Genomic DNA, 15,136 nt, shown 5'->3' on the forward strand with positions numbered 1-15,136 from the left:
TTCTAATCCTCAAATCCATAAATCACCATTTTTTTCTTTTTTCAGCAAAACATCCATAAGGGGTTTCTAGTCACTAATAAACATAGTCAATCTTTCTTTAAGCAAACAAGTTAATTTTGCCATCTCTGCTAGTTCAGTCATCTTCATCCACCATTACTCTGTTGTGGGTATTTCTGAGTCTTTCAATTTTTGCACATACAATCATCTCACAGCAGTGATCATATATAAAAATAATTTTCTGTGGCTCTTTTCTAATTGTCTGTCTATTAGGCCCAGCAAAAAAGGTCCTGGCTTTAACATTCTTTGTATCGTTGTATGTATTTGAACCCAAAATTTTCTGGCTTTTTACAAGTCCACCAGGCATGATAAAAAGATCCTTCAGGTTGTCCACATTTCCAACATAAATCTGAAGTACCTTTATACATTCTAGATAACTTTTCTGGAGTCATATACCAAGAGTACACCATTTTGTAAAAAAATCTCTTTTTAAATTATAACTCTGTGAATTTCAATCCTTTCAACCCCACGTTTTCATCAGTAACATTTTAGTGAAGGGAAACTGGTGACTGTTCCCAGGAGGAGCAAGATTTAGTCAGGTATTTGAAACTATTCAGATTGGAAGGGTTCACTGAGGCCGTGCAACCATGCGGATAAAAGCCCCCCAGAGAGATGGCTGTCCAGCCTCTGCTGGAACATACCCAGCAAAAGGGAACCCCCCCCCCCCCCTAGGCTCTACTCTCAAGCTCTCTTCCTGTCAGGCCATTTCTCCCAACATTCGATGGGAATCTGCCTTCTTGTATCTGAAACTTACTATTCTTTGTCCTCTGAGATTATAAAGAAGGAGTCTTGGCAGTCTTCGGCGTGATCTTTTGGGCAGTGCACATGTCCTGACAGCACAGTCATATATCCCCTTTCCTCAGGGCTAAACATTCTCAATTCCTTCAGTCCCTTTCTCCTCACAGTTTAGTTTTTAGCCTCCTGATTATTCGTGTTGCCTTTTTGTTGTATTTTAATCCTTCTGACAACATTGGACAGAAATGGAATCACTACTTCATATAATTTAGATACTATTTCTGTTGATGCAGCCTAAAATTATTTTTTGCAACTGCATCATGCTCTTGCTTTGTATTGTATTTGTAATCAACCACTATTTTCTTTCTTTCTTTCTTTCTTTCTTTCTTTCTTTCTTTCTTTCTTTCTTTCTTTCTTTCTTTCTTTCTTTCTTTCTTTCTATTCTGCCTTTATTATTTTTATAAATAACTCAAGGTGGTGACCATGCCTAATACTCTTTCCTTGTCAGTATTATTACCAAGCCAGGTACCTCCCATTTTATACCCTGCCCTTTTTGTTTATGTTTAATGAAGAACTTTGCATTTTTCTCTTTCAATTTTTATTTCTGTTATTCCACCAGTTTCTCTAATCTGTTAAGACAGTGTGGAATTTTGTGTCTTTCTTCTATGGTATTAAAATTTTGTGTTGTTTGCAGATTTAAGAAGCATTCCCTCCACATCCTCATCCAAGTCATTGATAACAATAGTGATGCACACAGAACTCACTGAGCATGTTTTATAGCCATCTCTGTGACCACTTCATTTTCACGCCATCTCGCATATTCTTAACTGTCTTGCTAATTGGAATATCATGGGCTGCTTTGTGAAATGTAGTTCTGGAATCAGGGTTTTATGATATCTACAGCATTTCCAGTCACCAGATTGAAAAACTTAGTCTGGTAAGACTTATTCTTAGCCTGTCCAATGTGACCTCTGGTAATTATTGCAATACTTTGGGTATTTTCAAATTTAATTGCTTTATTATCTGTCTAGGATTTTCCCAGCTATCATTGTCAAACAGGTTGGTCTCTAGTTCCTTGGAACTCTTCTTCCCCCCTCTTTGAAGATAGGGATATTTGCCTCTTCCAGTGAACTGACATTTCACCCATTCTCCAAGATGTCTGAAAGTTTATTATTATTAAATTTAATTTATGTTCCGCCCGATTCCCAGCAACTCTGGGCAGTTTACAAATAGTTAAAAACATTTTAAACAAGAAAACAACACAAAACAAAAAGGAGCAGAGACGGCAGAGGTAACAAACCCAGATGGGAACAAAGAAAGAGAAGGAAAGGGGACTTCAGTCCCACTTGCCAAAGACTGGGGGGAAGACCCAGGTCTTCGGGGCCCTTTGAAACACCAGTGGGATGGGGGCCATTTGAATCTCGGGGGGACCTCATTTCCGAGGGCAAGCGCTGCGGCAGAGAAGGGGTGTACGCATGGAGCTTCAACAAGCAGGCTCCTTTGGTTCCCCAGAACGCAGCTTGTCTGGGCCTAGAGATCAAGCACCAAAGGCAATCCCTCCTGGCCTGCCCCCTTCCTGTGGCCAGCGCGTAGGAGAGTCCCTAGAGCAGCCCTGCAAGCCTAGGCATTCCATCTTGCGCTTCATTTTGATTTTCACCCCCTCCCCACCACCACCATAGGGTGTTTCCACCAGAGGCAGAAAGGGAAGGGTGGTGAGAGGGTAGCCTTTGGGGGCTCAGCCCCCAGCGGGTGAGACTGCTGCCAGCCTGGTCACCTGGGGGGGACAGCCAGGATGCCTCTGTTGTTCGGATGCTGCTCCTGCTTTGCTTGTGGGAGGACCAGGCTGCCTCTCTGGCAGGACCCTGAACGGGGAACGGCCCCCTGCCTGCCTTTTGGCCCTACACAAATGGTTCTTGGGCCGCAGCTGGTTGGGAGCCTCCTTGCGGCTCAGGCGGGCGGCAGCTTCAGCCCCAACTTCCCTTCGCAATCTCCCCTCTTCTTGTCATGCAGCCCTGTGGGCAAGACTACGCCGTGATGCTGCCGAGAACAAGCAGCGCTCCTTCGGGGCGATCCGGCTTGGGTTGGGTGGGAGCAAGGTGCTCTGGGGGTGCTCTGGGCCGAAGACCTCACCCCCTGCAGGCTCTCCCTGTGCTGCCTCCATGGGCCCCCTGAAGCCACAGGATCCCGTGTTCCTGGATTAGCGTCTTTCTCTCTTTTGCAGCTCAAGGCCCCCAGGCCAAGAAGGAGCCGGCAGACCCCCCGCTCTCCTCCAAACATGCTTCATTCTCAAGACACTCAGAGTCACCTGTCCCCAAATGGCCAACGTCATCTGATGAGGCAAGGTTGGAGCAGGTGAGATGCTGGGATGGCACTGGCCCCTAAGAAGCCTCACCTCGCTCTTGGGCTGAAGCCGGAAGGATCTGCCTTTGGGTCTCCGGGCGGCCCAGCGCCAGCATGCAAAGCATGAGAGGGAGAGTGCGTCCCGAGAAAAGTTGGCCAGGTGTGACAATGGGCCGGTGGGGTGCGCCTCGCTGCCGCCTGGCCACCTCTCAATCCCTGAGGGCACATGCTTCCTCTTGCCCTCAGATGTACCAGTGCCCATACTGCAAGTACAGCAATGCCGATGTCAACCGGCTGCGGGTACATGCTGTGACCCAGCACTCCATCCAGCCGATGCTCCGCTGCCCGCTCTGTCAGGACCTGCTCAGCAACAAGCTCCACCTTCAGCTGCACCTCACCCACCTGCACAGCGTGTCTCCGGACTGCGTGGAAAAACTCCTCTTGACGGTGAGTCCCTGGGGGAGGCTTTCATGTCCCTCTGCAGCAGATCCGTTCAGCGCCCTGAGGAGAGTGTCTGATGCGAGAAGGGTGGGTCGGGGTAGGAGCAGCTAAGGCAGGGCTTTCCCTGGCACTGGGACGTGGAGGTGCAAAGGGAAGGGCCAGCTTAGGCCGCCGGGTTTCCGAGGACTGCCTGGAGGGCCTGCCCACCCTCCCTGCCTTCTGCGGCCTGGCCTGGGATGGGGAGGCCTCCTCCAGCTGCCACAGAGGGCACTGATCGATGTGGCATCCACCATGGATCCTCCCTGCCAAGCTGCCTTCTCTGCGGCCTGCTTTCACCTCGCTCCTCCCGGCTCAAGCAGATACCGCAAAGCCCCAAACTTCTCTGACTTGACCGTCATCTCTCGGGCCTTGACTTTGGCAATACAGCTCTTTCTGAGCAGTGCCAAGCCGGGCCCTTGAGACAGGGTCCCCTCTGTCTTACGCATTGCCTTTCCTGGCAGGAGGACCCTCTCCAGCACTGTGATGCTGAGGATGGGCAGGAGTTTCCCACCCAGGGCTGCCTTCTTGCAAATGAAAGGGGTTTAGGCTGCAGTGCTTGCCAGTGATGGAGGACAGAGCCTGGGTGGAGGATGAGCAAGGCTGCCCCTTTTCTCTTTTTCGGGCACCCCTTGTCTGTTTCTCTCTTTCCATGAGAATGCCTTGGTTCTGTATCCTTCCCCCATGCTGTTGGGGAAGGAAGCGCTTATCTCCTGCCAGCAGTCTCAGCTGTTGATGGCCAAGGGAATTTGCAACTGGGCTGAGGGCTGTGGATGGTCTTGGGGCCGGGGGCTGCTGCTGGTGCTACAGAGGAAGGGGGGGGAGCTCTGGCCACAGCTGGAGCAGCTGGCTGCGGCATATCAGGGTGTCCGCTTGGCTTTGATTTTCACAGAATGCCACCCTCCTGGATGCTTGAAACAAGTTTCCTGCCTGACATGAGAAATTCTCCTTACAATAGCATCAGCTCTGAGGAACTGATGTGGACACGGGTCCCTTGCAGGCTGCACTGGAGCAGCAAGGAGCCTTCTGTGGATCAGGGCCCTGCAAGTGTCTGCTGTGGTAAAAGGGGCTGCTCCCATAGCACAGTGCTTGCTTCTGCTGTGTGTCTCACCTCTGGGTTCCAGAATTCCTGCGTGACTCACCCAGCCAAGAGGCACCAGAACAGCCCAGCCCCCATGGGTGCTGGAGGGGTGCGCCATGCCACTCTCTGCTGGGTGGTGGGGCAGATGCAGCCTGCCAGCGGTCACCCCACGGGGCTGTTGTGGGGGTTGGCAGCCCTGCTGATTGGCAACCAAGAGGATTCCAGGTTCTGGGTCAGGCCAACCGAAGGCGCCAGTGGCGCCTCGGGTGGGTCAGGCCGGCCTTTGGTTTTGTCTCAGGGCTGACGCTCCTTTGGCCAGGCGGGGAGCAGATGGTGGCTTGGCAGGAGGGCCCGGGCGGTCCGGCCCTCCCCTTTCCCTGCTCCCATTGTTTGCCTCCCCTGCCAGCTGTCCTCCCCCTTTTCTCCCTTGCCCAGCCCACTTCCTGCCAGTCTTCTTCCCCATCTTGGACGAAGGTAATGAAAATAATCGGCCATCATTAATCTGGATCCCTTGGAGATGATGGCTGCGTTGGCCAATTAGATGGACTAAATTAGAAGTGACCTTGATGGTGTGTGTGCCTAATGAAGCTTTCTTCCTCTTGGCCGACTCCCCCTCTCGGTCTTTGTGATGGAAATCGCCTCTTTTGCCGACTCCCCATAGTAACGCCCCTCCCCCGCCAGGCCACAGAATTTATTTGGGGCCAATTATATTCTGAAGGGCAGGTGGGAAACCAAGAGAGCAGGTCCCCGCACCCTTTGAGAGGAGGCCTTGGGCTGGAGGGGGGCTCCTGGCTGTGGGGGGGCGGACGGGGGGTCCTAAGCTGGGGGCAGCAAAAGCTCCTGAGCAGCACTGGGTCAGGTGGGGCCAGGTGGGGGTCTGAGGGCCCTGGAAAGAAGGTGCCCCCAGGGGCCCCACTGCCTCTTTACCTGCCCCCCCTCCGTCCTGGGAAAGAAAGAGCAGCACATTGAGATGCGAAGGAGCTGCCCGCACGGTGGGGCCGATGATTATATTTCAGGGAGAGTTAATTGACGGAAGGTGAAGGCAGACAAAAGACACCGTTGCCTGCTGCCTTCCAGAATCCCAATCAGGAATTACGATTAAAGGTGCCGTGAGACAACAGACGCCGGATGAATCGGTGTCTCCCTCTCTTTCTCTTTCTGGGGTTGCCATCATTCACACTCGACTGACTTCAATCTTTCAATGGCGAAAGCCTCTTTCCATTATTATTTGAAGCCACCTGAATTTTTCTAATTGAAGTTTATGGAAACAATTACAGATCCATCGCACCCGGTGTCTGCCTGGACTGCTGGCAAAAGACCAGGCTCGGCCGGAATGATGGTTTTGGAAAACCCTTGGCATCCATTTAATAATTTTGGTGCCCTGCTGGCAGCACCCAGAGGCCCCTGAGTTTGGCCCCTTTCCGTTGGAGGCTGAAGGGGAAGGGTTAGGAAACAAGTGGGTGCAGCCTTCTCATCCTGTTGCGCCTCCATCTGCTGGCCTTTGGGTCTGGATGCCGGGAAGGGCTGTGTCTCGTGGGCTGGGCCTCTGTGTGCCATGGGTTGAAGGGCATTGCTCCTAGAGAGACAGACGTGCAGGGCATTTGCGAGGGCCTAGAGAGGAAGAATTGGAGCTTGCGGTTTGTTTGGCGGGTCGGCTGAAAAGCAAGCTGTGCTGGCCAGAGGCCGGGGTGCTTCCCCCCTTGCCCTAGGACAGTGTCACGGTTGGGAGGTGGGCTGTGCTGAGGCAAAACAGGTGCCCCAGGTTCCCAGGACACATGGCACATTTCCCAGGTTTGGAAAGGAAGACCAGGATGGGTGTCAGAGCCCAGGGCAGTGCTTCTGTTTCCCAGCATGGTTCTGCCACCTGCTGCGGTTGGCTCGGCGTTGGTGAGGAGTCAGTTGTGGGCAGTCGGGGAGGTGCCAGCAGAAGTCCCTTTGCCCTGTCCCCACTTCCCCCTCTGACTCCATTGCAGGGCTGCCGTGCACCCCAAGTGCTGTGGGGTCGCCCTGGCTCGGGCTCCTTCCCTGCTTGCCTGTGAAAGGTGCTGGAGTGTCTTGTGGCAGTGATGCCATAAGCGGTATCTCCGGTTCTGGGAGATATCCTCCTAGTTCTGAACTTTGGCAACCATTCTGGAGGGGTGACCCAGAGACCTAGCTTTCCAAGAATGTAAGTGTGTCTATGGAGTTTATATCAAGGTTGCCCGACGAGTCAACCTTTTTCCTTCCAGCCTAGAAGCTTACTGGAGGAAGATCTTCTGATCCTGGGCTTGAAAATGGCCCCTTGGAGCTAAAGCCCAAGACCGTTCCTAGCGTCTTCTCCTCAGCCACAGCCTGGGCCCATCGGCAGTGCTGGAGGGAGTCCCTTGAGTGGGGGGCCAGGGCCTGCTTTCTGGAAACGGGGTGGAGAGCGACAAAGCAGCAGAAACTAAATTGGATTTAACGTGGAACTTAAAGTGTATTGACCTTCAATTAACTAAGTGCTTCATTTGGGAGAGGGTCTGAGTGTCCCAGCCAAACAGTTTGCCTATCGGGCAGAGGGGGGCAAAGGGAGCAGCCCCTGCTCTTTTTGTTCCTGAGTCCGGAACACGGGGCTGAAGCCTTCCCCTTTTCTGACCTGCCCAGCACTCCTTTCTTCGATCCCTCTTCCTTTCCTCGCTGGAGCTCTGCCTGGGTGTCAAGCCACACTGAAGCAAGGGTGCAGCCTGTCATCATTCAGGACTGTTGTGCTCTTTCACAGCTCGGCTCAGTTAAGGGCCTTTTTGCATTCTCGGCTGTTCAACCTAACTTCCTCACAGGCGGCCCAACAGTTGTGAGCAAACACAGTTGCTAATTCAAGTCTGAATCGTGCAGAGGGGAGAAATATAAGCAATGCTTTTCTTTGAGAGGATACCACTAATTATGTCCAAATGTAATAGCAGGAACATGCTTGAACAACTTGGACTTTGTCTAAGAAATAGAAGGGGCTGAAGAGCAAAACCCCAGGAGTTTGCTGGGGCTGAAAGGCTTTCTGCCTTGCAAAAGATTTTAAGGCCCATCTCCTTGTTTCCTTTTGGGCTTTGGCAGGTGACCACACCAGAGGTGATGATGCCCAGCAACATGTTCCTCCCAGTAGCAGCACCGGATCAAGACGGGAATGAGGAATCCCTCAAGCAGCCTGGTCAGTCCCATTTTGTCCTGGACCCGAAAGAAAACTCTTGCCACCAGTCTCCCTGAGAGGGAACTGCCAGGGCCCTGGACATGGCCTTGGCCTCGGGTCCCCAGGTTGGCCCCGTGAACTGTGGAAGCTCAGAGCTGGCCTTGGGCAGTGTGTTTGGCATCCACAGGGCCAAAAAGACCTTTCGTGGTCACCCCCACAGCTCTGGCATGCTCATTCCAGGAAGGGTGTGAAGGAAAAGCCACAAAGATGGCAGGAGGTGGGGAATGGGAAGGGAAGTGAAGTACGCACATGCGCGCGCACACACGCACACACACACACCCACCCATGGATAACATTAGGGAGAGGGAATGAGAGCTGGGCTTCGAAAGGGGAGAGAACTTCAGTTGGGCCAGGCCTGAGATGAAAGGAATGGGAACTGGACTGTGGGCGAGAGCAGACAAGGTCCAAAGCCAGGGGACACCCAGTGCCAAGCTGCTGACACGCCCTCGGCCTCACTGCCTCCTTTCTGGTTCCACTTTCACAGAGACCGCTGAGGAAGCGGGCAAGAGCCTGATGTCATTGCCAGAGAGTGTGGAGCACGGTGGCAACGGAGGGAAGCCTGCAGCCTCTGAGCAGCAAATTGCCAAGGATGAGGCTGGATTCTTTTGCTGGAAGAAGGGGTGCGGCCAGGGCTTCAGGAGTTCTGCTGCCCTCCAGGCACATTTCAGTGAGACTCATGCCAAGCGCCCACAACTTCCGGTTTCCGATCGCCATGTCTACAAATACCGCTGCAGCCAGTGCAGCCTGGCCTTCAAAACCATTGAGAAGCTTCAGCTGCACTCCCAGTACCACGTCATCCGGGCAGCCACCATGTGCTGCCTTTGCCAACGGAGCTTCCGCACCTTTCAGGCCCTAAAGAGGCACCTGGAGACGAGCCATCTGGATCTGAGTGAAGCCGACGTCCAGCAACTGTACAGCGGGCTCCTGGTCAATGGGGATCTGTTCACCGTGGGTGACCCTTCACTGACTGAGGACCACACCATCGTTGGCGAGGAGGATAAGGAGGAGGAGGCCAGCGACCAGGAAGACAAGCAGAGCCCTGCGGGAAGTGACGCTGGGTCCTTGCAGGAGGATGCTGGCTTGGAACCCAAACGGGCTCTTCCCTTCCGGAAGGGCCCGAACTTCACCCTGGAAAAGTTCCTGGACCCGTCCCGCCCGTACAAGTGCACAGTTTGCAAAGAATCCTTCACCCAGAAGAACATCCTTCTGGTCCACTACAACTCAGTTTCTCACCTGCACAAGCTGAAACGGGCCCTCCAGGAGTCTTCCGCCGGCCAGTCCGAGCCCACCAGCAGCCCGGACCACAAGCCCTTCAAGTGCAGCATCTGCAGCGTGGCCTACAGCCAAAGCTCCACCCTGGAGATCCACATGCGCTCTGTCCTGCACCAGACCAAGGCTCGAGCAGTGAAGCTGGAGGCTGTCGGGGGCAGCGGCAGCAGCAATAGCAGTGTTTCCCTGGGCTCATCCGTGCCCAGCCCCGTGGGCGTCTGCGCCACCAGCACCAGCAGCATGAGCCTCTCCTCCTCCTCCTTTTCATCGTCGTCGTCCTCCTCTTTTGCCCAGAGCAACACAAGCACAGGCAGCACAGCCTCTGCCTCCAGCCTTCTCGCCCAGGCCCCCTGTGACAGCACTGGGCCCCCTCCTCTGAACCTACCCGTCACCCCAGCTGCAGCTCCCGCGAGCCCTTCCGAACCTAAAGGGGCCACTTGTAAGAAGCCAGGAGATGCGGTGGCTGGTCACCAACAGCAGCCGCAGCAACCGCCGCTGCCACCACCGCCACACTCTTTGGTGCAGGCCCAGATGCAGCAAGAGCTGCAGCAACAAGCAGCGCTTCTGCAGTCCCAGCTTTTCAACCCTGCACTCCTGCCCCACTTCCCAATGGCCCCAGAAGCCCTCTTGCAGCTGCAGCAGCAGCAGCAGCAGCAGCTGCTCTTCCCATTCTACCTTCCCAGCACGGAATTCCAGCTGAACGCTGAGCTCAGCTTGCCACTGACCAGTGGCACGCTGGCGCTGGCGGGGAGTGGGCCTGGCCTGCCGGAGGACCTGAAAGCACAGCTCCCTCAGCTGAGCCACCCGCAGATCCCACAGATGCCGCAGCCGCCACAGCTTGCATTGCCCCAGCCTGCTTGCGTCCTCCTCCAGCCAAGCCTGCCCCCAGACAAGAAGACCAAGCCGGTGGGGAAGGAGTCTGAGGCCCCAAGGGTGCAGGAGGGCCTGGGGCAGGGGCAGAGAGCCCCTGCCTGCCAGGCGCTCGTGCCTGAGACCAGCGAGGCCCAAGACCAGGCTGACCGGGTGAGGGTGGGGGTCGCAGAAGCTGTGGGAAGTGGCTTATGGGGGGCTCTCTTGCCACCTCCCCGAATTGCTGCCGATGCCCGTGGGAATGCCACCAAAGCCTTGCTGGAGAACTTTGGGTTTGAGCTGGTCATCCAGTACAACGAGAACAAGCAGAAGAAGGCTGGGAGGGCCGAGCCGGCGGATGGTGTGGACAGGCTGGCATGCGGGACTTGCAGCAAGTCCTTCTCCAATGTCCTCATCCTGAAAAGCCACCAGGAGCACGTCCACCAGCATGCCCTTCCCTTCCAGCAGCTGGAGAGGTTTGCCAGGCAGTACCGGGAACACTATGACAAACTCTACCCACTGCGGCCTCCGACCCCTGAGCCGCCCCCGCCACCCCCTCCTGCCTCCGCCCCCTCCCTGCCCACTGTGCCACCCCCGCAGTCTTCCACGCCCACCCTCCAGGCTCCCACCCCATCCATGCCCTCTCCCTCCATTGCCCCCGCCCAGCCGTCCCTGCCCCTCGCGCAGCTAGCCATGCCCATGGAGCTGCCTCTTTTCTCCCCGCTCATGATGCCAACCATGCCTTTGCAAGCCCTGCCAGCCCAACTGCCACCCCAGCTTGCCCCTGTGGACCCTTTACCAGCAGAGTTGGCCCAGCTGTACCAGCACCAGCTCAATCCAGGCCTTTTGCAGCAGCCGCCACAGCAGCAGCAGCAGCAGCAGCAGAATAAAAGGCCGCGGACACGGATCACCGATGACCAGCTCCGGGTCTTGAGGCAATACTTTGACATCAACAATTCCCCCAGCGAGGAGCAGATCAAGGAGATGGCGGATAAATCCGGCTTGCCCCAGAAGGTGATCAAGCACTGGTTTCGGAACACGCTCTTCAAGGAGCGCCAGCGCAACAAAGACTCGCCCTACAACTTCAGCAACCCTCCTATTACCAGCCTGGAGGACCTGAAAGTAGACTCCCGGCCCCCCTCCCCGGAGCCCCAGAAGCATGAGTACTGGGGGAGCAAGCGGTCCTCCCGGACCCGCTTCACCGACTACCAGCTCCGGGTGCTGCAGGACTTCTTTGACGCCAATGCATATCCGAAGGATGACGAGTTCGAGCAGCTGTCTGGCCTGCTGAGCCTCCCCACCCGCGTGATTGTGGTGTGGTTCCAGAATGCTCGCCAGAAGGCCAGGAAGAATTACGAGAATCAGGGGGAAGGCAGAGATGGGGAACGGCGGGAGCTGACAAATGACCGGTACATCCGGACAAGCAACCTGAATTACCAGTGCAAGAAGTGCAGCCTCGTCTTCCAGCGCATCTTCGACCTTATCAAGCATCAGAAGAAGCTCTGCTACAAGGACGAGGACGAGGACGGGCAGGAGGATAGTCAGAACGAGGACTCGATGGACGCCACAGAGCTCCTGACACCCAGCAGCTCCTCCTGCAGCACCCCGATGCCTCCCCAGGCTTGTGGCACCCCTGTCTCCTCTGCAAGCGCGGCCGGTCTGCCGCAGATGCCCCCTGAGGCAGGCGAGGACAGCTCTGCTGCAGGCCGATCTAAAGCAAACGCTACTGATGAGAAACCAAAGCACCCCGAACCTCCAAGTATGCAACAGAACCAAACTTCAGAGAAGCAAGCGCAGCCAAAGCAGGGCGGGCAGCAGCTGCTGCAGGGCCGGGGAGAGCCAAAGCCCACCCCGGTGCACCCGAAGGCCTCCCCGCCCGCCCAGCAGCAGCCGGGCCAGCCACCACAGGGTGGCCTGCCCCGGCCGAGTCCGTCCCCCTCCCCGCTTTCCCACCTGCCTCTCAAGCCCCTCCCTGCGTCTGGTCCCCAGCCACTGGCCAGCCTGCCGCCTCAGCTCGTCCCGTACCAGTGTGACCAGTGCAAGCTGGCCTTTCCCTCCTTCGAGCACTGGCAGGAGCACCAGCAGCTGCACTTCCTGAGTGCCCAGAGCCAGTTCCTGCACCCTCCGTTCCTGGAGAGGGCACTTGACCTTCCCTTCATGCTCTTCGACCCCGGCAGCCCCCTGCTGGCCAGCCAGCTGCTGTCTGGGACGCTCCCCCAGCTGCCCATGAGCTCGGCTGCCTCGCCCTCTGCCCCAACCTCAGCCACAGGCCCCCTGAAGAGGAAGCTGGAGGAGGGAGCCAGCGCGAGCCCTCTCGGGCACGACGGCAACGTGGGCGGGGAGGAGCCACAGCGGGACAAGCGCCTCCGGACCACAATCACCCCTGAGCAGCTGGAAGTCCTGTACCAGAAGTACCTGCTGGACTCCAATCCCACGCGGAAGATGCTCGACCACATTGCCCACGAAGTGGGCCTGAAGAAGCGCGTGGTACAGGTTTGGTTCCAGAACACGCGGGCCCGGGAGAGGAAGGGGCAGTTCAGAGCAGTGGGCCCCGCCCAGGCCCATCGGCGGTGCCCTTTCTGCCGGGCCCTCTTCAAAGCCAAGACAGCTCTGGAAGCGCACGTCCGATCCCGGCACTGGCATGAAGCTAAGCGGGCAGGGTACAACCTGACCTTGTCCGCCATGCTTTTGGACTGTGAAGGGGGAGGGCTCGTGGGGAGGGGAGACCTCTTGGATGGGGCCAGCTTCACACACCTGCCCGCCCCTGGCAGTAGCGGCGACAGCCAGGGTATCCCCCTCTCCCCCACAAGCAGATCTTTGGAGCTGTCTCCTCGGGCCCTCCTGAGCCCATCCTCCATCAAAGTGGAAGGGGTGGAAGACCTTGAGAGCCCCTCAATGTCTGCTGTCCACCTGAGCTTTGACCAGGCCAAGCTGGACAATGACGACTGCTCCTCTGTCAACACAGCCATCACGGACACCACTACGGGCGATGAGGGCAACGCAGACGACAGCGCCACAGCTAGATGCGCCTCAGGGCCAAGCGAGGGTCTGACCAAGGCGGCCATGCTGGCCATGTCGGAGTATGACGACGGGCTCTCTTCGGGCCTGGTGAGCCCAGCGCCCAGCTTCTATAGCCGGGAGTATGACAACGAGGGCACCGTGGATTACAGCGAGACATCGAGCCTGGCAGACCCTGGTTCTCCTAGCCCAGGCACAAGCGGCTCAGCAGGCAAACCAGGGGACAGTGGGGATCGGCCAGGACAGAAGCGCTTCCGGACACAGATGACCAACCTCCAGCTGAAAGTCCTGAAGACCTGCTTTAGCGATTACAGGACGCCGACCATGTTGGAGTGTGAGGTTCTGGGCAACGATATTGGGCTCCCCAAGAGGGTGGTTCAGGTCTGGTTCCAGAATGCCCGAGCCAAAGAGAAGAAGTCCAAGCTCAACATGGCCAAGCATTTTGGCATTAATCAAGCCAGCTACGAGGGGCCCAAAACAGAGTGCACTTTGTGTGGCATCAAATACAGTGCCCGTCTGTCTGTTCGTGACCATATCTTCTCCCAGCAGCACATCTCCAAAGTGAAGGAGACTATTGGGAGCCAGCTGGACAAAGAGAAGGAGTACTTTGACCCAGCCACCGTCCGTCAGCTGATGGCACAGCAAGAGCTGGACCGAATCAAGAAGGCCAATGAAGTTCTTGGCTTGGCCACCCAGCAGCAAGGCCTGTTTGACAGTCCCCCTCTGCAGGCTTTGAACATTCCTGCCAACTACCCAGCAGCCCTTCAGAGCATCCCTCCTGTCCTGTTGCCAGGCTTGAACAGCCCATCATTGCCTGGCTTCACCCCTTCCAATACAGGTGAGTTGCACCTGTCTCAAGAACTTCCCCTGCTTTGGCAGTCCAAAATGGGGGGGTGGAACATGGATGAAGCATGGCCCCTGAGTGAGGAATGAAAGGGATAACTGGGAGCAGAAGGAATCCCTTCTACAGGCACCTCCTTTTCAGGTGGGTGGGCCTCATTGACTTGAGAGCCAACGGCCTCTTCCAGCAGAGCCCAGAGAACGGGAGAAGCTGATGATGGGGGGGGATGGATCCTGCTCCCCCAATCAGCTTTCTGCCTGTGGAGTGAGGTGGGCTTGGAAAAGGGGATGGGGATCTCGTTGATGGGGATATTACTTGCAGGGAAGATTGGCCCACTTCTTATTGTCCCTTTAGACCAGGATAACCTCTGCTGGTATGGATGGGAGAGGCCAGTTTGCCTGCACCTCAGCCCCACTGCCAGCCACTTCATCCATCAACTGCTGCTGGGTGCATCTTTGGTCTCGCTTGCACCCACAGTCATTTTGGGAAGATATGACATCTCCCAGATGTGTCTTGTGGCAGTCTTTCCTCGCCAAGGGCATGTTGCCCAGGCTGCTTTCTTAAGTAGCTTCTGTCTGGGGGGGATAGAACCCCATGTTCCCAGCCCCATTTTCTGGCAGTGACCCCCAGCTATGCCTGGTATTTCAGTATAGAAGCAAATTTCCGTAAGAGTTTAATGATATTTATTATCAGTTCGTTTTCTGTCAAAACTTGCCTCTTTCGTGGCAGCTTCACTTCCCTAACCTCCCCGTAGCAGTTCCCCCATCCGTGCATCACTTCGGTTGTCACACTAGCATCCGTTGTTCCAGGCTCACCCTCCTGATCTGACAAGGGCTTTGGAACCTTTCAGACCGGCTTCTGCAGTTCCGAGGCCCCCAGAGGGGACTGCTCTGAGGTGGGGCTGGTGGGCCCCTTCTGCTCCCCTCAGGGATGAAGGGACAGTGGAGAACCTCAAGAAGGCCTGGGGAGAGTAGAGGGCTGCCCTTGGATTATTTATTTATTTACTTACCCAATTTGTATAGCCCCCCCATCTCAAACCAGTGACTCTGGGCGGTAAGCAATCATAAAAACAATTAAAACAGTTATTACAAAAAAGAAATTAAATGCAAATAGCAGGCAAGAGATATTATAATCTGTTGGTGTCGATATAGCCAGAAAACAGGGCCCTTCACAGGGGACCCCTTCACCCAGGACCTCAGGCCCAGGCACATAGCCAGTCTTCAAAGCTTTCCGAAAGGCTGGCAGGGTTGGGGCCACCCTACTCTCCGGAGGG

At 55.8% G+C, this 15,136-nt stretch overlaps 1 protein-coding gene across 1 annotated transcript in view; it reads left to right on the top strand.

Annotated features, from left to right (window-relative positions):
- The window catches only part of ZFHX3 (zinc finger homeobox 3), a 58,428-nt gene that overhangs the window by 40,437 nt on the left and 2,855 nt on the right, over positions 1–15,136 (top strand). The window contains exons 5-8 of the mRNA XM_063313282.1: positions 3,014–3,144; positions 3,379–3,579; positions 7,754–7,847; positions 8,371–13,860. Of these exons, the coding sequence (XP_063169352.1) occupies positions 3,014–3,144; positions 3,379–3,579; positions 7,754–7,847; positions 8,371–13,860 (5,916 nt within the window). The remainder of the gene's footprint in view (positions 1–3,013; positions 3,145–3,378; positions 3,580–7,753; positions 7,848–8,370; positions 13,861–15,136) is intronic.

The sequence above is a fragment of the Candoia aspera genome, chromosome 11 (assembly GCF_035149785.1).
Source record: "Candoia aspera isolate rCanAsp1 chromosome 11, rCanAsp1.hap2, whole genome shotgun sequence".
Taxonomy (NCBI): Eukaryota; Metazoa; Chordata; class Lepidosauria; order Squamata; family Boidae; genus Candoia; species Candoia aspera.